Source organism: Alligator sinensis, unplaced genomic scaffold (assembly GCF_000455745.1).
Source record: "Alligator sinensis unplaced genomic scaffold, ASM45574v1 scaffold32_2, whole genome shotgun sequence".
Taxonomy (NCBI): Eukaryota; Metazoa; Chordata; order Crocodylia; family Alligatoridae; genus Alligator; species Alligator sinensis.
Genome location: NW_005842670.1, coordinates 579,756 through 605,103, shown reverse-complemented (window position 1 = coordinate 605,103; position 25,348 = coordinate 579,756). Strand labels below are relative to the sequence as shown.

General features: G+C 42.4%; 1 protein-coding gene across 1 annotated transcript in view; it reads left to right on the top strand.

Annotated features, from left to right (window-relative positions):
- Positions 1 to 25,348, top strand: part of DDAH1 (dimethylarginine dimethylaminohydrolase 1) — a 59,489-nt gene that overhangs the window by 4,653 nt on the left and 29,488 nt on the right. The window contains exons 2-4 of the mRNA XM_006033854.3: positions 19,555 to 19,654; positions 20,855 to 20,928; positions 21,075 to 21,194. Of these exons, the coding sequence (XP_006033916.1) occupies positions 19,564 to 19,654; positions 20,855 to 20,928; positions 21,075 to 21,194 (285 nt within the window). The 5' untranslated portion in view covers positions 19,555 to 19,563. The remainder of the gene's footprint in view (positions 1 to 19,554; positions 19,655 to 20,854; positions 20,929 to 21,074; positions 21,195 to 25,348) is intronic.

Below are 25,348 nucleotides of genomic sequence, written 5' to 3'. Positions count from 1 at the left end.
CCTACTTACTGAGACATAACCCAAGGATCTCAGGGGGCATATCTGGGTAGGCAGAAAAAGTTGGGGTTTCTCCACTTCCCTAGATGCTAGATGCATCCTTGGAGATCCTGGAGGTATATCTGTATAAGCGGGGAAACTGCTGACCCATGGTTCATGTTAAGGCATGGGTCAGTGTGGGTCCCATGTGGAAGCACTTGCACTACCATGTGCTGACCTGTATGTGCATGAAGCAGGGTAACTAAGGGCCCCAGCATGGAGGCACAGAGCCCTGGGGATTCTCTAGCTCCTGTGATGCCCTGCACTGGAACCCACGATAACCCATGGGATCCAGTATGAGCCAACAAGGAACATGGGAAAATCCCCAGGCAAGGGGAACACATCACCTGTTGTCCTATATCACGCCCTGGGGCCTGATGCAAAACAGCAGGAGATGTGTATTTTGCCCAAATTGTGGATTAACTGTCGGGATGTGTCCCATCACAGCGGATGAACTTTGGTTTGGCAATTTCTGTTTCTACTGACAATTCTATTTTTTTTAGCTGCATGTGGTAGGTTTTATTTTCCATTTCCTAATGATAGTTATATGCTTATTCCTGGCTCAGGCAGCTCCTTACACTATGACCTATTATGTAAACAACTTGATGAGCAATTATTGCTCTTAAACTCCACACCAATGGTTTTACTGTGTCACTTGTGTTGCAGTTGTGATTGCTTACTACCATACCTACTACAACTGATGCCTTCCTTGACCCATATGAAAGCAGTAGTTAACCCTGTAGGCTGTCAAGGCCAGGTAAAATGAAAGCATAGTAGAATTAAAGGAAGGAAGGCAGTCACAAGGTAAAAGCTACCTTTGTAAACTTGGATTTTTGGCAAGAAAAGCTTTTCCTGGTCAGCTTGATTTCAGCTTCTTTTTGCAGCTGACTGGAATTGGGCTGGTGACTCTACAGTTAGAACTGTTCTGCTCTGGGTAGGTTATGTCTCTCGCACAAGCAGTTCCTGAGGAGAATGCCAGACCAGTGGTAAAATGATGAAAAGCAAATAGTTAACTAAAGTGAAACAAGAACAGTCTTCAAGGGAATGGCCACTAGGATAACACTTTTGGTGCATGTGGATGCAAGATCAGACTCCTTTTGAATGGCAGCATCTGTTATGACCATGGCTAAGCCCCTTGCACTTTCCAGGCTACCATTGCCAAGAACAGTGGTGTGGTGCCTCAGGTGCCACTTGGGACGTGTCTACACTGCTAACCTACCATGCCAAGCATTGGTGTGCTGAAACCTATAAGCCAGGAATAGTGTAGCTGTGTTCAAGTGATGCTGTACCCAAAGTCATTAGCTCAGCCTTTCAGCAGAATCAGTTAGCCTGCTCATAGTGCTGCCCTATTTCTGGTTCAAGGGGTTAGTATCTAGAAGTTGGTAAAATACAGGCCTTCATGCAAAGCATTCCATATAGTTTTCCTTAAGGAGAGAATCACATTTAGATACCACCCTAAATCCTGGTGTTAGATGGTTCCAGCCTTTCATTTTAATCAGTAGACCTTCCAGCCTCTCACTTCAACCCAGATGAACTGAAACAATACATATTACATAGCTTGATTTTTTTTTTTTAATTTGAACAAAACGGAGACATTAGGAATGTCCCCCAAGCTATTCAAAACCTGTACAGTGATTCTGTCTGCAAATGCTATCTCTACTCATACTATCTAAGTGGCCTGCAGACTGCATGAGGGTCTGCTCTGAGGCAATGAACAAGGCCCCCCAGGACATGTCCGAGTGCATGCTACCAGGGCTTGTTCCGCTGCTGAGCTTCCTTCCCGACTGCTCCAGGTTCTGAGGTTTGTAGAACAACTACTTGGAATTCCATCCACACATGCTCCTCTCGCTGTGTTTTGCTACAGGCTTCTTAATCTGATGCCAGCTTTGGCATAGTTCTCCTTCAGTCTTCAAGTGAGACTTCATTTCTGACTCCCACTGAGAGAACTGTTTCCCAGGCTCCCAGAGTGGAACCTGTGGACATTTGCTCAAAAAGGAAAAACAAATTACCTACAGTAACTGTGGTTCTTTGAGACATATTGTCCCCTCAGATCTATAACCCGAACTTCCATCTTTTCTAATCTGAGCCTCTACCTCAGGGTAGGGGTGCATCAATAAAGATTTTCTTGGCTGATACCAATAGCCAATTATTAACCAGCCATATTGGCCGACACTGATCCGATAACCGATTTACAATAATGCAGCTGGGCAGCAGGGAGAGCAGTGCCCTGCAGGTAAATCAGTGGAGGGGAAGGGGTATAGGGGGGCAGATCAAGGTCCCCATGGTGAGGGAGGGAGTAGGGCAGGGGCAGAGGCTGGGGCTGGGGGTGCTGCCCAGCCAAGGTGGTGAGTGGGACCTGAGGCCAAGGCGGGGAGCAGGACAGAGCTGCAGGTAGCTCGTCCAGGGGATCAGCATCCCAGTGCTTAAAAATGGCAGCGGCGATGCTTGAACTAAAAGTGTCACCATTTTTAAGCATGGGGGGATGCTTTTAACCAAAACGGAGCCAAGCGGGGTGAGGGTGGATGCAGGCTGCTTACTGTGGGCTTGGGGCTTTCCACTCTGCTGCCTTTCTCTCGAGAGCCCCATGCCGGTCGCACACCCCCTACCCGCCTGGCAGCAAGAGGCACAATTTGCCACCTCCACCACTGCTGGGTGGGCAGGGGATGCACAGCCAGCTTGGGGCTCCCAAGGGAAAGGGAGCAAAGAGCCCCAAGCGCACAGTGAGCAGCCTACATCTGCCCTGCACACAAATCAGGGGGGAGGGAGGCACATGCCGCCCCCCATACCTCCCCCAAAGGTGGGCATAGTGGTGGGGAGCCACCCCTCCTTCCCTAGCCCCTCCTGTACCCCCTGGATGAGCCACCCACAGCTCCGTCCTGCTCCCTGCCCTGGCCTTGAGTCCCATTCACTGCCCTGGCTGGGCAGCAACCCCTGGCCCTGCCTTACTCCCTCCCTCACCATGGGGGCATCAATCTGCCCCCCCACACCCCTTCCTTCCCCCATGTCCCTTCCCCTCCACAGACTTAGCTGCAGGGTGCTGCTCTCCATACTGCGAGGCAGCATTCCTGGCCATGTGTATGGCATGCATGTGCTGCATGCCTGCACATGGCATCCAGGGGCCCTGGTCAGAAGGCATATTGTATTTACTGGTGAAGTTATCGGCTACACCGGCCAAAAAAAGCAGATAGCCAATAATGTTGAGTTTCCTTTTATCAGTGCCGATCCGATATCCAACCCGATATATTGGTACACCTCTACCTTAGGTGATCATATTTGGTGAAAAAAAATTAGTGATATTGTGTTCCCCTTATGCCTAGGGCAGCCTGGAATATGATAGAGATTCGAGTACAGCTACCTCCATTGCAATTATGCCATATAATCACTCTCACAGTTACGGTACCAAAAAATAAGCTGTGGTGAACACATCTCAAAGAACTACAAGAAATACTGGATAAGTAATTTCTTTTGTTTGGCCGGTTCTCAGAATTATAATCTTTAATTTAATTTTTCATTGCTTGAAAACAAGTTATTAGAAATTTAGGAGGGGTATTACCGTAAATTAGCCATTAGTGCACTATTTAGAAATGATTAAGCCATTCTATAACACTGCTTATGACTTTTGTTTTAAAAGACCCCATTAGTATATTTAATAAGAGTCTTACTTGATTAGTAGTGCTGACTGCAGCAATATTCAAAAGGTACATATGGCAATACCTTTGAAAGTCAATAGAAGTTAGGTACTTAATTGCCTTTGTGCCTTTTGAAAATCTCCCCTTGGAGCCCTTAGATGTGTGTTTCTCTAGTTTAACTCTTTCGTTTTCCTCTTTCAATTATATTTTGACCTTTGCTGTACATTGAAAAAATACTCCTTAGACAAAGATTATTTGATTATTCTCCTACATTTATTTCTAATTGTGATGATGATCAGGAATTTATAATGCATGTACTTAATACAGTGAAAATGTAATAACTTCCAGCATGATTATGGAGCTAGAAGTAGGGCTAATCTGTAGTATGGATGGTCTATTTGCAAGATAAAACAATATAGATAAACCTGCCCTTTGAATTATCCTCATTGGAGGGGGATTTTAGAGCAGCTTGGTGAGTTTGTTGGACTACCCTAGCAGGATTTATTGTGGATACAACTTATCTTTGCACCTTGCCAAAAGTAACACAGCTAGTAATTGAAAAAGGTTCCTGCATTTTTCTTGTCTCTCTCAAAATGCTGATAAAGGGACGAAACCTACAGTATTGGTTTCAATTCTGCAGCTGTAATATACTTTTGGACCTCTTTTATGCAGATCTACAGAGTGCTTTTGATAGATATCTTGATTTAAATGCTTTTCAATTTTATGAATATTCAGTTATTTGAGCCTTGCTGTAAATTGGCAATATGGCATTTATGCAAAAAGAATATCAGAAGGCAATAGTGGTTTGACCATTAAAAAATATAAGGAATTTAATCTAATCTTTTTTAAAAGTAAAGTAAACACTGCTTTTTAAAAAGGTTTTCGTATTTATTTTGAGAGACTAAGCAAAGCTTTTTTTTTTGGAAGATTAGTGGCTGAACCCCAAGCTCAGACAAAAATTCAGACAAGCCTAAACTTGCCTCCTGGCAGGAAAAAAACCCAAGAAGTTCTGTCTGTATGTGAATGCTAATGTTGTTTACTACATACTTTAAGAGCCCCTATTCTGTAAGCCACATAAAACAAAGATCCCAGTTACTCTATGTTCGTTTTTCACTTACATAACATAGGTTTACCTAAGAAACCAGTTTCTACTTTAAAGTAAATTGAAAATAATCCCTTGCCAAGGATCTTTCAGCCTTTTTAGAATAGAGTAGCTAGATTACTTTGGACAGAGTAAGCGTCCTGAATACTCTGTGTCAAGTTTTGAACAAATGGCACAGAAACAGTACTACTGTACAGAATGAAATCTGACAACTCAGTGCTAAAGGAAAGGAATGTTACTGTATGGTTTGATTGTAATCAACTTATCTTCAAGTGGGTTTATTAGCAATTTAATGGAATATTGGTTATTCAAGAGCAATAATAGCTCTATTTGAAATGTCCATTCTGTTCTTTTTCCCATTCGCTTTGGAATGAGTAGAATGTGACAGTTCAGCTTTCAGCAAGCTTCATGAATTTTAAATACTTTTCAGCTGCAAAATGGGGTACATGGCGTGTGGTCAATAGTGGACAAGGAGCTGGCAGCCACTCTTGGTATTATGGGATATTGGGTGTCTCAAAGATAATGAATGCTTGGCTTATCCAGGTGCATTCTTGGCCCACCGTGCATGTCCAGACAGAATGGAATATAATTCTCTGTCCAAAATTTAACAACTGATCATTTTGTAATTGTAAGCAGAAAAGTATTTAGAATGTTACTTTCTCAGCATGCTTGTATAAGATTTAAATTTCATGTCATCATCTTTATCCGACAAAATCTTTACTGGTATTTTGTAACAATCCAGCTATGCCAGCAAAACTTTTCCATAGCTTTTTAATTGAACTTTATTCTACCTTGGTATATCTTAGAAAGTTTTTTCCTTTGAATTTATATCTTTACCTTTTTTTAAGTGTTTAGGGTTTTGTTTTGTTTCATTTTTTTTGTTGCATATACTGTAGCACATAGCTGACTTAAAATCAAGTCCTCAGAATTGCTTCCCGTTACTGTAGGCTGAGATTTTATCCTAACTTTTTCAAAATAATAGAATCATTACTGATCAAATGCTTTATGGGAAATAGATGTTTCTAAATAATAGAGAGAAGTAGGGAGATTATTGGAGAAAGTTGAATTTAAATTTAACTTGTTGCTAGTGAGTTGTATTGAACTGTTCTGTTAAACTAACATTCAAACATTCATCAAGGAAACTCAGAGTATTTTAGGCACTCTGTGTTAAGAGGACATATAAATCTGAATACATTAAGATTCTTTGAGCTGAGCGGAATAATTAACTATAAAAATAAGTGTACTAAGTAGGAAGCTCACTCCATGGGATATGCTTTGTGTCAATTTATGTGAATTTGTTAAAGGAATTTTGTTCGTTGTACTTAAATGTTACAGCTGCATAAATCTATCGCATATCTGCATGCCGTGATGGTGCTAGTGTGGTATGGGACCATGTAACAAATTCCTTTTGACCAAAGCCCTCTCAAGGTGGAGACTGGCCTATGAGTATGGTCTAGAAGTACCTGGGATATTCTTACTGCTCTTGACCTTAACCAAGTTTGTACTATTAGAAATGGTTTTAGTTAAGCTTTGATGTATGAATTGTGTGTGCTACTGTCAGCCTAGATCATATCTGGCTGAATAGCCAGGAATGTGCACTGTCTTGACAAAAAGACGAACTCCATGATTCTGACAAACTAATGCCAGTAGTGGTAGTGTAAAGAAATGAACACACCAGCTGTCACTAAACTGCAGGCAGTAGTAGAAACTGTTGGTGACTATATAGATCTGCTTTAACATAATAGTTATGCTGTATCTTAGTACCCTGGCCTGCATTATGGACAGTCTAACCTCCAGTTGTTCTGAAGGATCTTCATCCTGGATTTCTCATATAAGAAGAAAATAAAAGGACTTGGTAAAACTCCTAAAATCGTTTTTCCTGAGGATATATCCAGAGCTTGGTCTGTCAGATGATTTTTCTGTAGCAATATATAAGAGCAGTCCAGTTTGAATGGATGGTGACTGACCATCCATTCAAACTGGACTGCTCTTATATATTGCTACAGAAAAATCAGTCTTCATTGTTACTTCTGACTTCCCAGGAAAGCATTTTTCTATGCATTTAGGTAGCATATGACTTCAGTTGCACATGGCATTGCAGCATGGTCTGCATTAAGCGCTACCATTTAAGGCTTACAGCAAGTTAGCTGTGTCTGGCTTCTCCAATGACACATGCCTAACTCTGATATAAAGTGAAAGTGGCCAAAACTTGAACAGTGTGTCTACAACCTTCCTATTTGTCACCCCCCACCAACTTTAGAGATGCATATGAAATAGGTACATATCCGAACCACTTCCATTTGGCCTCTGCGAAAAACACCAGTGGAATTCTTCCAATAACCCAAGAACTATTCTAGTATTGGCTAGTTCTCTTCAAAATGTAAATCATTCCTTTTTTATATATTTATTTGAAGGTAGAAACTTCATCACCAGGCAGAGCAGATTCAGATAAAATAGAACCTGGATCATAACAATCCTTGTATTTAGCTTTTCAAAACCAAAAGCCATCCCCTGGCAACTCGTATATTGTCTATCTCCATTTATAAATTTTGGGGCTTTCCTGAAGATAAATGCACTATATATGGATACTGTCACTTTGAAGCAACAGAAACAGCTTGATCATCTCGGAGGCTTCATAACTTAACCTTTGCATGGAATATGTATGACTTTGCTGTGTACAAGTGTAAATGACTATACAAAGGTAAAAAAGAATGAAGAATGAAGCCAAAAATTCTAATGTACTGTCTAAGAACTACATATGTAGACTCTAAATCTTTCTATAAGTACATGTATATAACTACATATAAGATTTAGAGAGTCAATGTAATTTACCAGGTCATAAAATATGAATTGCTTTACATAGGAACTGTGTTGTTTATGGGACCAGCACTTAAACAATCAGCGATATAGATTAGAGGTGGGACTTCTGGGAGACCTGCATTTATTCTATGATATACTGTGTGACCCTGTGCAAATCTCATAACTTCTCTGGCTAGGTACATTAGACTTATCGCCCTTTAAGCACACAGAAAGTACTCTAAAGCTGTAATTGAATAGATGTTCGTGGCTCTTAGAGTGCTTTAAAAATGGGGGATTGTGCTCTAAGTTAACCCTCAGTGGATGAGGTATTACACTAAAGTTCTTTCTGTTAGAGTGCTTTATTGAACATCTGTGCCACAACCCATCAAGAGTTAACTTAAAGCGTGATCGCCACCATCCCAGGTTACAGTTGTGCAGGGCTGCATTGTAGCCTGGGGCAGAGCTTGTTGCCATGTACAAGCACTGGGCTGGCTCTGCCCCGTCAGCTGTCACTAACCCAAGTCACTGACAGCCTCTGATCCCAGCCCTGCCTCTTCCTGTTAACCAGCTGGGAGGGTGTCTCTCTCCCTGGTCCTGTGGTGCACTGCAGCCTGGCCAGAAGGGTTGACGGGGAAGGGGTGCAGGGTCTTTTTCTGCACAGCAGCCTCAGCCCTGCAGCGCACCATTGCCTGGCTGGGGGCTGCAGGGGAATGGGTCTGGGCTCTTTGACCCTGCAGCAGCCCCGGCCCCATGAAATGCTGCTGCTTGGCCAGGGCTGCTGTAGAGACAGAGCCCAGTCCCTTTTCTTCTGCAGGCCCCCCAGGCTGGCCGGGAGGGCTGCCTGGCTGCAGGTGGTCACAGGGCAAGGCATCTGGGGTCTCTCTCCCTACAGCCACCCCAGCCCTGTTGTGCACTGCTGCTTGGCCAAGGAGGCTGTGGAGGAAGGGGTCTGGGGTTTCTTCCCCTGCTAGCCACTGCTGACAGTCACCAGCTGGCTAGAGGGGCAGGCCTGGGGAGAAGGGCAGCTTTGGCAGCCTCCTGGGAGGTGTGCAGGAGTTCCCCCAGTGACCAGTGTGAGTAGACTCAGAGCCCCACCCCACTCAATAACGAATGTGTGTCAGTTTGCTCACCCTCTAACTTATAGCACTTTAAGTAAAGTTTGACTGTTAGAGCATTTTCACCAGGGGCTTTTTGAACATCTGTACTTCACCTCTGTCTCCATTTACTCAAAACAATAAATTGTAAATGTTTTCTCACCTCAGTCAAGAGCTTGGAGATTGACTGAAGAAAGGTTCTATATAACAAGTGTTCTACCTATGATTAAAAATAACATTATTAATACAGTAACATCAGTCACTACAAGGGTGAGAAGCTGGTACTGAACTTGTCTTTAATCACTGACTACTTTTGATGGAACTGCCAGGAAAGTTTTTTTTCTCTCTCGCTCTCTATCTCTTGCTCTCTCTCTCTCTCTCCAGATTGTACAGTAGTAGGTTCTGGCCAAAGCATTAATTGATGAGAGGCAATTCACAGTGTAAGTGGTACATAGTCCTTGGACTTGCCACACTGCACTGGAACAAATTCCATCCCAACTGGAAAGTTGCTCTGCTACTCAGGAGGCAGATCACATTGCAAAATTCAGATCTAGACCCAAAACACTCCACAGAGCTCTGAACATTATGTTCAGGCTCATCTAAAAAATACTGCAATCTCTTCATTGCCTTTTCAAAAATAGTACCCTTCTCCCTCCAAGTTGTCGCGCCTGTTCTTCTTGGGAAAAGATTTGTTTAGTACAGAATGCCAATAAATAACTGTTAAAGAAATTACACCAATTGAGAGTACATCCGACACAAAAAGAGAGGAGGATGATATCTTCATGCAACAGTTATTGTAACTCAGATAACACATCTATCTGGGCAATGGGCTCCATTTTTTAAAGTGCAGAGAGTGAGGAAATTAGATTCTTATGAACGTCAAACATATTTATTGTCCTCTTTCCTTGAAACAGAACTGAGCTGGCTGAAGTCCACTGTCTCTCAACCAGATTTATTATGGATTAGATACATTCCATCTCACAACAGGAATGTGCTTATTAGAAAAAAACATCACTATACAAAGCATAAAAGCTTTAACATTCAACCACTTGATGTACTAATAATAAAAGCCTTGTATTTTATGGCAAAGCTAAAGTTGACCTTATATAATATGACATAGGAATATTATAAATTCTAAAGATGAGTATTTTCTTTGTCAAAATTCTAGTTGTGTGGTAAGGACAGTCAGCCGTATCTACGAGTATTCTAATGAACGTACTATATTTCACAGTGTATAAGTTGAGGTTTGAAGCCAAAATATTTACCTTTAAATTTCCACCTTGACTTATACACCATATCAGTACTTTTGATCCCTACCCCAGCACCGCCTTGGCCAAACCCCAGCCCGGCCCCAACCCTACCTGACTTTCTTTACCTACCACTAGATGATGTCCCTGTTGCTGGAGGCCATGGTGCCTGGACCTGGCCTGAGTGCAGCCTGCAGGCCTTACCATTACCATAGAGACACCGTTTGGTCGAGCACTAAGTGTACCCCATCCCCTGCACGTGGTGCAGCCTGGGCCATGTCAGCCAAGTGCCAAGCCCAGCCCCATCCCCTGCGAGTGGCGCTGCGGCACATTTCCACCCCCCCAGCTGCCCAGCCCACAGTGAGGGCACACAGGGGTCAGTATAAATCAACCCTATATTTCTGATCCAAAAAGTTAAGATTTCCATAGATCCAGTGTATAAACTGACCTCACTTTTGGGATCAGAAAACCGGGGTAGACTTATACAGCACTTTGGCTTGTATGCTGTGAAATATAGTAAGCAATAAGACTGCCTTATATTAGCTATGCTTGTATTAACTGAATTTATTTCTAAGCTTTCAAGACTTTGAGGTGCAGTTTCCGAGAAACTTCTGCACCTGTCTCCTTGAAACATGGCAGGCTTCATGCCTTCAGAAGGGGCTACCATCCCTGAAATTTACATCCGAATCAGGCAACAAATGACAATGTTTTAGGCATTTTTATGTTTCCCCATTATAGCCTATGGGCGAAACGCTGAAACAGTTTCAACGAAACAAAATGGGACAGTGCTTTGAAATGAAACAAAATGACGAAACGAAACACTGTCCCTTCTAAATGGATATCGAAATCAAATGATGGTGTTTTACACAGCCCTAACCATTATTACTTATAACTGTACACTGGTTAAGCTGCAACACTTCAGAAAAAACACAACTCTACAAGTAAAGTATGAATTATTTTAGAAGAAGAACATATAGCAAAAGACTGAGAGATCTCTATTATACCCAGTCCTTTCACTGCTGCATCATTTTCCTTTTTTTTTTCTTTTTTTTTTTGCTGGATGATAACTAATAAGGAACAAGCAATTGTGGGTCACAGTTTTCATCTGACCTTTAACAACCCTGCTATTCTAGGTAGGAAGAGGTTCTCCTGCAAAGTGACAGATCCTTCCTAAATTGGGGCCACAGACAAAAGTGTCAATTTTCACCTGATCTGGCCTCAGAAAGCAGTTTATATCCGTGACCAAACACCAGTACATGGCCGCAAACAGCTTAAAAAATGGCTGATCAGGGGAAAATCTGACCCCTCCTTGCATAATGTATCACATGAAGACATTTCAAAATGTAGCATCTTCTGTAACTTGTCTGTGGAGCTCCCAGCCTGTCTCTGTTTTCAGGATGGGAGGGGGAAAGGGAGCAGAGGGAGTTCAGTCTTGGGTTTTTTCAGCCCACCTGGAGGGTGGGGTGAGTGTATTGAAGCCCTGCTGAGATGAGGGGGCTCCAATTCACCCACCCTACCTGCAGCACTGGCCAGGGAGCCCCTAGAATGAGCTCCCTCCTCTGCCTTTCCCCACTCCTATTCTGAGAGCAGCGAGCCGTGGCAGAGAAGTGTGGCCATTGCTATGGGAACCTGGCTGCAGGCTCCCAGCCCACAGCTAGATCCCCTCCACCCCCATCAACAGTGAACTCCTGTTTGGTCTGGGATAACTTTGTAACTCAGACAACATGCAAAAAACAGTCCAAGTTACAGCTGGGAGCTGCACTTCTGTTTGCACCCCCAGGGGTGGTTTTAGAAAACCTGAAAAGCACTAGATAGAGACCAAAGTTTCAGTATTCAGTGGTAAATAGATTGAAAAACTGTGCCACTAACACAGCCACTGATATTGGTCAGGTTTGCAATAATGTTTACTTAGTTATTTGGAAATGGATACTAGGCTTACTCAGTGTAAATTCACTCATCATTGGTTGTCTCTGGGGAAACTACCCCACAGACATGAACAGCCTTAAACCACCATGGACCTCACTGTTTTGTAGATAGGGATGTGAAAGCTTGTATTATTTAGTGATGTTGCCTTAACCATACTGCTTATGAGCAAACTAACCATAATACAGTAGGCATTACAATCAAATCATCAAATATGGAGTCTAAAGCTTTACACTAAAGCAAAAGTGTTGTCTGCCCATTATAAAATGAAAAGGCAAAGCCGAATGAAAATAATGCAAAACAAAAACCCCACTGTGGCTAACATTTAAATTTAGGAGCTTAATTCATATTTAGGTACTGAAGGAACGTCCGAGTTTTCAGATGCTAAGCTTTATTTCACTGGAAGGTAAACGTAGCTGTTAAGGAGTTTGACAATGGCACATTTTTGTTTAGGTGCCTAAATATTGTTTTAGAGCCTGACTGTACCCACCCAAACCTAGAAATTGTGGTGGATCTTGCTAGTTCCAGTTGACCAAGAATCCAAAATGTTGCAATAGAATAGTATATTAGTGTGAGGGTAGAATTTGACTTTGCATTTCTGAGTTGATATGGCAAAGTGAATCTACTGTCCGAGACTTGGAGTTTGTACTACAGAAAACCTTGTGATCTTCTACAGAAGCCTTTTCATTAAGGAAGCACTGTGCACAAACAATTTGTTTTTATAATCTGATGAGGAAGAGGTGTTTTAACGTAGAGCTTCATGCAGATTATTGTTGTATTGCCATTTCTGTATCTTTGTTGGCTCTGTTGCAAATTCTGTAGCCTAAATCCTAGCTAGTCTGGGATTTTTTTTAGTACATTTTAATACAGGGGTGGCCAGCCTGAAGCATTGATACCACAAGTAAGCAGGCTGTTCGTGGCATGCAGCAGATCAGGAAGGGGAAAGATAGACAGGTCAGGGACCTGAGAACAAGCAGCAGCTTGGTCAAGGAGCACAGGGAAAGAAGCAGGCAGCAGAGCAGGCAGGGAGCACAGGGCTGGGAGCAGAAGGCCGAACAGCATATTGGGCAGGTTCAATGGCACTTGGGAAGGATGCAGGGCTAATTTGTGGCACACCTGCCAAAAAGATGGACTCCCACTGTTTTAGCACACTGTTCTCTCAACACCTCTCCCCCTCCTCCCACCCACCTGTGAAGGCCTGCTGTGCTGTCACCAACTTTTTCCCTGTATGTTTTGCCACTTATCACACCCTCACAGTCTGGATGCCCTTTGACAGATGCTGTCAGTTTTATTTGCCAAGCTTCTCTTAGTGCCTCTAGATGCCAGATGGGAGTCCAGTAGCCATCTACAGAGCACCATATCATCTTGAGGAAGGATCTGTGTCACAGCAATGGATTGTTTATGATGTGGTTTATTCTAGTGTGAGCTGAGCTCACCTTTTGTGACAGCCACCTTTCCCGCTTGCATGTGCATCAGTAGAAAATCTCATAGCATCTCTTCACCTTTGCCAGCAAGTTCAGTATTCATATCAGGGAACATCACCTCCTCTCGTATGTTCCTGAGGTTTCTGTATTTTCTGTTTATTGCACTTCACTTTCTTAGGAGGATGGTGCCTCTTTATAGGGATGTGCTCATCAGACCTACAATACCTACCTGATGTATGTATCTTGGCATTGGGTTGAGACTGCGTCTTTCCTTCACAGGTCCCAAAGTAACTTTTCTTACCCTAGTTACAGAAGGGTGGGACAAGCAGTGCTGCCCACAGGCATATCAGATCCTTTGCTTGGCCTCAGGCCCCTAGGTCTTCAGTATCTATTTCTTAACTGTAATCACAGCTCCTGGTTCAATATCTCCAACAGGTTTTGTTGGTGCTCTTTGAGCATTGACAGGCTGCACTTAGCTGCCACCCTGAGTTGATGCAGTGTCTCCAGAAGCCTCAACTTTCTCCTCTGCATACCTGCTTCCTATCTAGTACATAGGTTTTCAACTTTATCCAAGAGCAACTTGGGAACTTAACTTTCCAGGATCTTTCTGCGTCTATGAATCATGATTTTTCCTGGTTTGCTTTTCAATAATTTTTCCCTTTTATATTTATTTTGTGCTACAGCTTTCTTGGTATCAGACTCTACTGACTGTGTGATGTGATGTTCTTGGTGTTTAGCCGTGACATTGAACAGTCGTTGGTACATGCATGGGAAATTGAAGTTGCAAGATATTCCTGGTGTATATAGACTGTGCGTGCCAGCATCACTTTAAAAGTACAGGTGAATCTCAGCACTCCTGCTACTAGAGATCTAAAAACCTTAAAACGCACATTTAAAATAGCTATAAGCTTAATACATTAACACCTGTCATGGGAGAAGAGCCAGATGGACAAAATGTCTAAATAGCATTAACAGTTTTAAAAAGCTTTGTGAGGCCAAAATGAGCTGAATTGTTATTGAAAAACATGTTGGGCATCCTATAAATATCATGAAGACCTGGAACAATTGTGAAACAAACAGAAGATGCCAGCTTCCTGCTATTTTGGACAACTTTTTAGACCTGACTGCTAACTTAACTTTTTTGAATGTCTAAGCTGCAGTTTCTCCAGCCCCTGCCCCCCCCCCCCCCAAGGTGTTAAAGAAGTTACAGTGCTTTGCTACAGCCTGATAGTTAACTTGTAATCAGCATATGGTAATTAAAATGTACATCTGGCTCAAGTAGCAGATCCTGAATTGGTATTTACCTTCCAGTATTCTCACTAAGTAGGAGCTCTGTTTAATAGTACACAGAGCAGATAATGCAAATAGGTTTTAGCCATTTTTACAGGCACAGAACTTCAAGTTGTAATTTCCCAGCATCTGCCTGTGCAAGCTGCACCACAGGGAAAAGCAGCATTAAGTTATAGCATTATGGTCTGATCTGGGTCAGTGCATCCTTCAGATGCCCTTGCCATGCCCTCTTCCCAGCCAGCACTAGCCAGTCAAGGCATAGTAGCTGCTGGCTCTGAATCACCTACTTAGTAGGGGCTGTGTGCACCACAGTACTATTTATGCCTCCAAGCAGACTTTCCTGGTCCAAAGAACATGCATCACCAGAAGCCAACACAGCCCTTGTGGGTTGGTTTCTTGTATTTAGTCACACAAATATTTTTCCCTCACTGCCTGATTTCAGGCCTCAGTTTCCCATTCTTCTTCCAGTTAATCAAGCCTCATATTATGGGTGTGGTTTTTCCTTCCCTCAACAATCCTCCCCTTTTGAAGATCTACCTTATTAACAAAATCCAGTGCACAAATTTTCCTTTCACCTGGCTCATAGCCCTTACTGTAGGGTTCTTTTTTCTGTCCTTGTCTTTACAATAAGACTGCCTCTCCAGTCTTCCCACCCATTTCCTGCTCCTTGTGAGCTTTCATTCCACCAGGACCTCTGCTTGTGAAGCAAAAAGATCCTTGCAGCTTGCACAGCACTACTACTTCCTAAAGTGGCTTCCTTTTTAATGCGCTCCAGTTCTCTTTATATTTCCAGCTGGCCCTGCTGTGCGTCATGCGGCCTTGCAGATACTCCCTCCATCTAGGGAAGTAGGCAAAACTCAGCACATCTGAAGATGTGCCTCAGCTTCCTTACCTGGCTAGTTCACCTTGTGGCCACCTTGCACAAAGACTGCATATAGCATGCTGAGACCAAAGACTGTATATGTGTACCCCAGAACAACAAACAGACTTGGATTCTACTAGTATGTCACCTTTGCATTCTTTTCTACAACTGTATTTTGCAAAATAATAGAGCAGCAACAAAGCAACTATCATTACCTTTTATGGATCTGGACTCTGTACATTTTACATAAGCATGTTCCTTCACTATAAGCTTCTAGATTTTGCTTTCATATCATGCTACATATTATGAGATGGTACAGTTTACCCTCTGCAGTGAAATCTTCGTCTTCATTGATACACAGTGGCAGTCCTCAAACTATGCAGCCTGTGCAGTCACATTGACCCCTGCATCTCCACCCTTACCACCCTCCATCTGTTCAACTGATTGCTATCTAATTCCTTGCCTGCAGTCCTGTCTGAGTCTGGTGTCAGCATGCTGCAGCAGGTATATAGTTCCTTAATTGCCCTCTTGCTCTGTGCTTGGAAAGTTGCCTTTTGGCTCCACCTCCTGGCTTTCTAGACAAATAGGACTATAACCTTAGGGTGTTTTTTCATTTACAAAAAGGAGCAATAACCACAGCTCTATAGGGATCTAACACAGAAGCTGCCCTATTCTGAAAGTGGGGAGGTCTTTGTGGAATATGGAAATACTTAGGACATTGGCATGGATGGAAATAGATGTGTGCCTCCAGTCACCCTATACTGAGCCCTGCAGAACATGGACATGGCCCTAGTTAAAAGTTGCCAGAAGGAGGGCAGAACATCCATCTATTATTAAATACACTTGCCTTTCCCTTTTGTTGCTTAACACAAGAGAGAGGCAGTCAAAGGATATGGTTGCTTGCTGTCAAAAAGCATGCTTCAAAGAAAAAAGGTACCAGCCCTCAGGCAGCCAAGGAAAAAAAGCTTGAAGTCATTTAGGTTGCATTTGTGTAGCAGAGAAAGAAGATGTATGGAGAGACATGGTATAGGGTATTCAGTGACAAAGGGGAGAGGGAATGTAGCAGTAGCTATACAACAAGCAAGATGCTGGTGGCAGATGGGAAGTGAAGCAGAAAATCCTGAGTAGGAAAACTCAGGGTGAAGGAAAGGAGCAGTACAATGTATTGGACAGGGGAGGTATGACATGGATTCTTAGGGGATGGAGCACAGCAGGCCCAGGATGCCTGAATCAGTGACCTATACCTTAGCTTGCTACTTCTCCTGGAACCCACTTACTTGACTGAGCACTGCTTTGAGCCCTGACTCAGCAAGGCAAACTCCCTGTAGAAAGTACTATTTCTTCTAATGGAGAAGGTAACTGAGACAGCAGATTCACTGGAGATGCACAATCACAGAACAGGATGGGGTAGGTGGGGGGATTTCTTGGGAGTTTACCCTCCTCCCTGCCATAATCCTATTTGGTGAGTATATTTATTTACTCTCACTGTCTGTGGCTGAAGTGCTTGTGTTCTTGTGCCCAGGGTATCACTGTGCCTAGTCATGAGTTAGCTGGTTTGTCTGTTTTTGGCATAAATTCCAAGTCTACATGCCGTTGGATTGGGCATCTCCTTACATAATGCCCCAAGCAGTGTTTAATTTATAGCCATTTTTTCCTCATTGGTGCCCTTGCTCCTTCTATACATGGTGCTGTGTGCTGTAGGTAAAATGGGAGGAAATGTTAATATGGGTCTATGGTACACAGCTTTTGTTGTATGATTGCATAAAAGTTGTGAAATACATAACTGGGCTTGCACAATAGCTGGTTTCCAAATATTAACCCAGATGTTTCACATTAATTTTTAAAATACCACAAGGGTCCAATCCGCCTTTTAAATGCAATTTTAAAGATCATAGGAGAGGGAGCAATAAGGCTAAGAAGTGCTGTTTGAAAGGGGTACACTTCTTACTGCTAAACCTTAATTTCAGCTGTATGGAAACACGTCCACTGTTTCTGGCTGGCAACCTTTACGTGCAGACTTTCAGCCTGAAATATTTTTGGAGTTAGGTTGAATATAGACTGTAACAGAAAAGCTGAGGGCCTTCATGTTGCTGCAGGATAAGCTACTGTTTCTGGGTATGAGCCACTGAGCCCAAAATACATGGCACCCCATGTAAACTCAATGGAGTCTCATGTGCATACATCTAGCCCCTTTATTTCTAAAATTCAATAGGCCCAGATTCTCTATTTGTAATGCAACTTGTTTGCATCCCTCTAACAAAACATGATAGCCATATATATAGCATGACTTGCCACCCAGGAATTTCTAGTGGTTTCCAACTGTCTTATGTTGGGAAAACCATGCTTACTGTAGAGTGACTGTGCCTGCAGTCTTTCATGGAGCAGTGGATAATGGTCAGAGTCTGTACACTGCCTGTTTGTAGCAGTCAGAAGGGATCTTCTGAGATCATCTCAATGTAAGTCAAGGCTAGAGGAGTCCTAAGGTTGCTATAACTTGCATATGGGATTAAAACCAGTCTAGCCTTCTGCCTTGGGTCCTTTGCTGAGTGCAAGTCAACAGAATGCCAGAACTGGGTTACTCTAGTATCTGGGGGAAGATGCCTGCATGGTTACCAGTGCAAAATATAAGTACACAGAGTTTGATGAAACCGTCCATTGAATGCATAGAAACTACAGATCCCTTCTTTTAGACATGGGTTTCATTTGAACTTTAAAAGAAAGAGGAAAATGCATTTACTGTGCTCTAGCATTTGTTTTTCATAAAGCTATTAAAACTGTGAATACAGACTTCTTGACAGAAAACATAGTTTTATTAAATTGTAAATAATAGCACAGCAAATTCTCTCATTTGTTATACTTCCCTGAAATACTTAGAATAAAGTTAATCAGCATGACTCCCTCCTACTTTCTGATAATATCACTTTGTTTTATTTAAACCTTATATATTCTGTTCAAGTTATGGGCCTGTCAGGCATGTTGGAACTCTTGTGTTTCTTGTAGAAATGTTTTAATTGCCATAATACACAGATAAAGGATGTCACATGAAAATTTGATCTTCATGACAGATGTTTCTTGGTGCCAATAATTTTTTTAATGGCTGGTAACTAGCTCTAATAATGTAACACAATTATCAGGGTCTACTGAATACAAAGCATGTTGCTGAAAAGGATCATACTTTGTGAAACAGGTTGTTATTTCCGTTGACATAAGAGCTTCACCCTTATTTGTCCTTTTTATGAATGTCTCAGAAGCTTCTTTTGGCTCAGGTAACATAGAAGGCTGGATTCTAGCTATAACCCACTAGCAAATACCCTGGTTGTAATATAGCTTGTGATACCTTATATGTAGGATAGCTGTACAGCAGTTATGGTGGCTTCTACGGTGGATATCCTTGATTGCAGTTCCAGCATAGGAAGAAAGCTGGAGGAAAATGGGGCATGTTTGAGTAGATCTCTACTGATTCCCTACTGCTAAAATGTTCTTTTACACCACTAAAGAAAGAGCTTTCCTCTGGTCAGAAGCAGGATTAGACAAATTTACAGTAGCTTTCTAATACTTCCATTTCATCCTCCAGAACTGACACAGGGAAGAACTGAGTCTCTAATCTATAAATGTCTGTAAGAAGCTTTTGCAGTCATGGACCGTAGTAGCTCACAAATATAATGCAATAGAAATCAAAGCCAATAAAGATTCATATGTTTAAAAAAAAGTGTAATTTGTAGTTTTTCCTTCATTGGACAAAGGCCTAAAATCCATAGTGACCTCTGGGCGATGGAGAGGGACACCTTGGGCTGGGTTGATTTGCAAGTATGAAATGTCACCTCTGCGTTTTCAGTTTTAACCCTGGAACCACAAAGTAATTTTTGCATGATAGGAAGACTATACACTATAAACTTGTGTAAGCAACTGGTAATACCTACCCAACAATCAGTGCAGGGTTCCTGCAGAAAACAGTGACAGTTTCACTACTGACTTTTATGTACATTCCCTACAATTCCTCCTGAGGGATTCTCAGAACTGTGCTAGTTCAGAGCTATGGGTTACGAGGGTACCCACTTTTAGTCTTACTAAAGGTTATGTGCTATGCCTGTTGCAGTTTGATTCACTCATGTTTTCAGTGGTGCTAAGTTTCTTTCTTTTTTAAACAGACAGAAGCAATGAAGATAGTGCTGGAAAGTCTTAACCTCAATGTAGTAGAGATGACTGATGAAAATGCTACCTTAGATGGTGGAGATGTCTTATTCACAGGTAAAGTAAATTTGCTGTTTATGTATCTGCATAGTACATTTCATATGACCTGGTTTCTAATCATAACATTTACTAGTGTAAAGTTCATTAGATCACTTGCTTACCAAATGGTAGAGTGACACTTAGGTAGCTGAGAAGCAAACTTTCCCAACTGCTGCCAAAATAATACATATTGCAAAATGCCAGTTATTGCACATAACAATTTTTAAGCCTTTATTCTATCTTATGAAGTACAATATTCCAATACAGAACATGCTTTTGGCAGCCAACTTACTTTAGTTATGTCATGCTTCTTGTTACTAGCAGCCATGTTTTTACAGACCAGTTTTCAGAGATTGTAATAGCTCGATTCAGACACAAATGTAGCTGGTTCAGTGAGTAAAATACTAAAAATGCATTTTTAGTTCATGGGGTAAGTAGAGTTGCTTGCCAGATGTCATGTGCTGAACAAGTTATATGCATGACTGACTTAAAAGGTGAAGATACTGATTGGTTTTTTGTAATTAAGCCCATTATGTGTAATCTCACTGAGAGTATTTTGCTCCTTGCCTGTGGTAAATATAGCTGTTTACTTTGAGCAGTATCATAGAAGGCATACCTCTTGGCTTAATTTACCAAAGGAATGGGGGAAGGTTTCAGGTTAAGCAAACCAGAACCTAAGAACTTCCTACTATGTTGCAGATCCCAACATCTATTTCTTCTGCACCTTCAAGATATCAGCGTCTGTGTAACTGTTATGGGGGATGGGAGAAATCTCGGCGAGAGGGACTGTTAGTGATTTATTAATCCATCCCAGCTGCTCTTTTCCTTTACACTATGGCCATTGCAGGGTTTTAAGGAAAATAAACTGTTTATGTTTCTGATAAAATGCTTCTTCTGGTAATGGGTAGTTGGTTTAAATGATCAGCCTGCAATTGAAGGTTGTATTTTTCAATAAGCTACATATTTAATGTTTGTAATGCTTAATGTTTCAGTAAGCTACATGTTAATGTTAATAGACTTTTGCCGTAGTCAAGTTTCAGATAAGTCCTGTGAAGGACTGTTACAAAGCCTCTCCCACAAAGTTGGCCCGTTTTTAAAATGTGTGTCTTCAGGGGATTCAGTGCCGTTGGTGACTTGCATTTCTGCAGCCATTAACAAAAAAAAAGCCCTAGTGTTAATTTGTTCCTTACTTCTCTTTCCAATTTTTTTTTCTTTCAGGGAGAGAGTTTTTTGTTGGTCTTTCAAAACGGACAAATCAACGTGGTGCAGAAATTCTGGCCGACACATTTAAGGTTTGTAGACTCATTCTTCACTAATGCATTCTAGCCCTTCTGTCCATGCCACAAAGCATGAACAGTCCCCTGAACTGAAGATGCTGGGTAATGGAACTGGTACTGTTTTAAAATATTCACAGTGAACTGTTCTCATTTCTGCACAGGATTATGCTGTCTCCACAGTTCCTGTTCATGACTCTTTGCATCTGAAGAGTTTTTGTAGCATGGCTGGACCAAATCTGATTGCTATTGGTTCAAGTGAAGGCGCACAGAAAGCCCTCAAGGTAAAATGCACAAGATGGTCCTCTGGGATAAGCAGCAACTTTTGCTTTTATCTCTCTGCAAGAGCACTTGAGTTTAAAAGAGATGAAGAAACAATGCAAAAATAAAACAAGACACTGAAGGGAATGCTGTGTGTGCACGGTGTAAGGGATATTGCTGTTAAGCAGAGAAATCATTATGTTGATTAGCTTTAACAGTAAAATGCTTTATACGTGACCAGAAGTATAACAAGGTGTCCTAGGCAGCAGCCATGGAAAAGGTAGTGGCAGTGGCTGGACCAGCAGCAGCAACTGTGGTGGTTCTATTCTTGCACCCCTTTTATGTTGGAGCCTGGGGCATGTGCCCTGATTGCCCACCCATAGTTACGTTACTGTATATGGCTTATAGATGCTTCTGCTTGATAGTGTTGAAGTGCCTTGTTTTTGTTCAATTGTATGGGAAGACAATAGTAGAAATCAAGGCTGAAAGTTAGAAAGAAGCAGAGTTGTCCAGATTCTTTAATATAGCGGCAACAGCTTTGACATATAAAGGCTGCTGACAAACATGAAAAAACCCCCAAAAACAGTGCTTTACCAGAAGCGGAAGTTTGACCGAGCTCACCCAACTTCTGTATAGATTGCACTTATTAGCAGGGCTTTTGGCACTTTTATCTAAATCTGTTTCAATCAGCTATTGGACAAAAGTGCCAAAAAGGCCCGCTGAAGTGCACAAGCTATACCGACACTGGGTGAGCTGAGTCAGACTAATACAGTGCATCTTCTAGGCATGCGCCGTGCTTGGGACAGGGGCACAGCAAGCTAAAAGTAAAGCATTTGGGGGGGGTCACGTCTGTAAGTGGCCAAAGAGAGAAGGATTCAGTGAGAGAACTTGAGTAGGGAGCTGATGCAATGGGAGAGGATGATTTATTGGAGCATTGGATGGGTTGGAGAAATGTGAAGTATTTTAGAAATGTTGGAGAGAAGTGAAAGGTTTGATCAGAGGTAGGGAGAAAAGGGTATGAAGCAATAGATACAACCACCATGCTCGTAACCTGAAGTGAAAAAGGAGGATGGTGAAGCTTCATAGAAGGTTGGGGACAGGAAGTTAAATAGTTAGGTGGATACCCATTTTAGGGAGGTTCAGCATAACAGGAGTAAGGAAGATGAGGCAAATAAAATATAGGTTATATTTTCATGTAATTCCATGCTGCGCTAACATCTACCTTTAGGGGGTGGGCAGTTGCTGGGGAAGAGATGAAAATGCCAAGCTAGGTTTCCAAGAGTGCAGCACTGACCTCTTGCCAATGAGGAGTTTCCAGGATTTTAGCAACATGAGAGAGTATTCTGAGCTGAAGTGTCTAACATGAATACTATTGCTCCTTCTTGTTTGCTTTCATAGAGCAGAGTAAGCTGTAAGAGATCCATCACTGTATATCAGTTGTAGAAAACAAGGTGGTTACATATGCCATTAAGAAGGATTACATTTACCACCTAAATACTTTACAGTTTGCAGTTATATTCCCCAGGCACCAATGGTTGCCCTGGAGAGGCTTTCTATCACAAAATGGACAGTAAATGGTCTTTTTTTATCTGCCTGGAAAGGCCAAAGTACAAAATGTCCTTTCTTTAAAAAATGTGATGTCAACAAATAAAGTGAAGCCATGTCCAAAAGAATTACGACTAGATGAGCATGTGCATTTCTCATTCCATCAGGATGTCTCGTCAAGGGTCACGTGAGGGTTCATGTGTTTAATAACAGCAGCAAGCCTGCTTCCCAATGCTCCAGTTATAATTACACTGCAAAGAATGAAACCACGCTTTGCTTTTCAGTGTTACCAAATCCATTCTGAGGATGAGGATGTGGTGATTATTACTAATAATTATTATTATTGTGCAGTGGTGAATTAAGATTTATTGGGGCTCTGGGTAAACAGAAAATTGGAGGGCCCCCACCAGGCGAAGGCAGGTCCCCTCTGCACCCACCAGGAGGCTGCGGCTGGCCCCACCCGGCCTCCTTGGCACGTCCAGGGCGAGCCAGGGGGCACGAGTGCCGCTGAGACGAAGGTGGCTCTGGCCTGGCCCCTCCGCCCAGTGGGTGTCACACAGCTGGGGCTGCAGTCCCTCAGTCCTGTGGGACGAGCCAGGGCTGGGGCTGGGGTCAGCCTGTGAGGAGGGGCATGGGCTCCGTGTTGCCCCTGGCTGCCTGCCTGCCCCTCTGGTGGCCCTGGCGGGGCAGGGGTGTCCCGTCTCATCCTGTCCCAGCAGTGCTGGTGCCGGTGGCCTCCTGCACACAGCAAAGAGTGGGAGTGGAGCCACCCATAGGGCTTCCTGACAAAGACGGCCCCAGGAAGCTGCTGCCACCCACACAGAGCCCCACATCCTCCCTCTGCCCCCTGGCACTGGCCTGGCTGGAGGGGAGGAGGCACACGCTGCCTGCCCCAGATGCTCATGGCCAGGATGCCTGCCTAGGCCATGCTACCCCTGGCACCCCAGGAGGCTCCTGATTGGTGGGGGCCCATGCATTAATAAAGTGCTCTTAAAGTGTGTTAGCTATAGTGAGTGCCCTCTTATTTGGGGTGAGAACGTGTAGAGGATAGCTTGTTTACTTGTATTGAAGAAAATATCGTATGTGTGGGCAGACTGGAGCACTGGTGAGAGCAGGATTGACAGAACCAAAGTCTGATCCTCAAGCCGAAGTCAGGAACAGCTGATCTACACCAGTCATGGGACTGAGGATGTTAGAAGGGTCGGGGCAGACAAAGGCTAAGGCTGGAGAAACTGTGCAGACAGGTAGAAACATCAGGCAAGTGGGGCCTCTCAAAGTCTGAAACAGCTCACAGTATAAAGGTGGCCAATCTCCCCAGTTGGTCTGTTGGTCCTTTATTGCTGACTCTTGAGAAAAGCGTCAAGTGACAAGGTATTATATAAAGTGTGGCCTAACTCATTTGCATTGTGCTGAGGGTGCGGCAGTGTAGATATACTAGCTCCCTAGCACTTATGCATCATATTTTAATCGATCTCTGTTAAAGTGTAGCTTGTTACGTAGATATCTAAATTTGTATGTGTTTGTATACCAAACCCACAGTATTTTTAAAGATTATGGAGATGAATATTTATACCATGATTTTTGCCTGAGACTTCTGAACAGGTTTCGGACCCCATTGTACCAGGCAGAACATGGTGAAACTCAAAAACAGACACTATCTTTACCTCTAAGAGCTTACAGACACAGGCCCTGATCCTGCATAGACGTATGCGCCTACTTAACTTCCCTAGGCCGACTCATGCATAAAGTTAAGAATTAAGACAAATTGCTATGACATATTCTTACATGTTTCTTTTTCAGTTCTTCATATACTTTCTGTCTAGGGACATTCCTAAAGCTTTACATTTTCCAGGAATGTGACTTCTTAGCAGGGCTGGGCAGGATGTTTTCTCATCCCATGTTCAATTCTATGAGTTCATGATTGTTTCAGACATGAGTCTATCAAGGTGCCAGACTTTTAAAAAAGTTTTCTACTCCTAAATTGGGACTAAACCAAATCTTAAATGTTTGCCAACCAAAAAAAGTCCCAAATACAGTTCATAATAGCTCAAATTAAATACTCCCTCTTAGCAGACTTTTATATACACACACGTGCACATAAAGTACATTTCTGAAGAAGTATTTTTGATCATCCAAAATAACTACTTTCATTTTGAAAACGTCAAAAAGTGATGTTTCAACACCTTTGAAACTTTGAAAAAGTTTTGAAACAAGAAGTATCTAAACCAAACTTTTCCTACATTTTTTGGTTTTCGATGAGTCGGCATGTTAAATGAGTTCTGTTTATTATACATATTTATTACATATATAATAAAGGGAAATTGTCATCTTCCAAAGACAGGTTACTAGCAAGCTATTTGTACAGATACAACATTGCTTATTCATCTTATGAAATCAGTGTCTTTAAAACTTATTGAAACTTTAATCTTGTCAAAAGAAAACTGACTGGTGCAGTTAAGATTTTGTGGCCACTAATAGATAATATACATATATATTACCTATTGCTAAAGCAGTCTTGCTATTTACAGCTGTAGCGGTAGGCTCAGAATCTCGGAAGAGTAGATTTAGAATAACACCAGTCAGTGAAGATTTATTAGCTGAGATCCTTGGTAGTGGTAGGGGGCCATTGTTA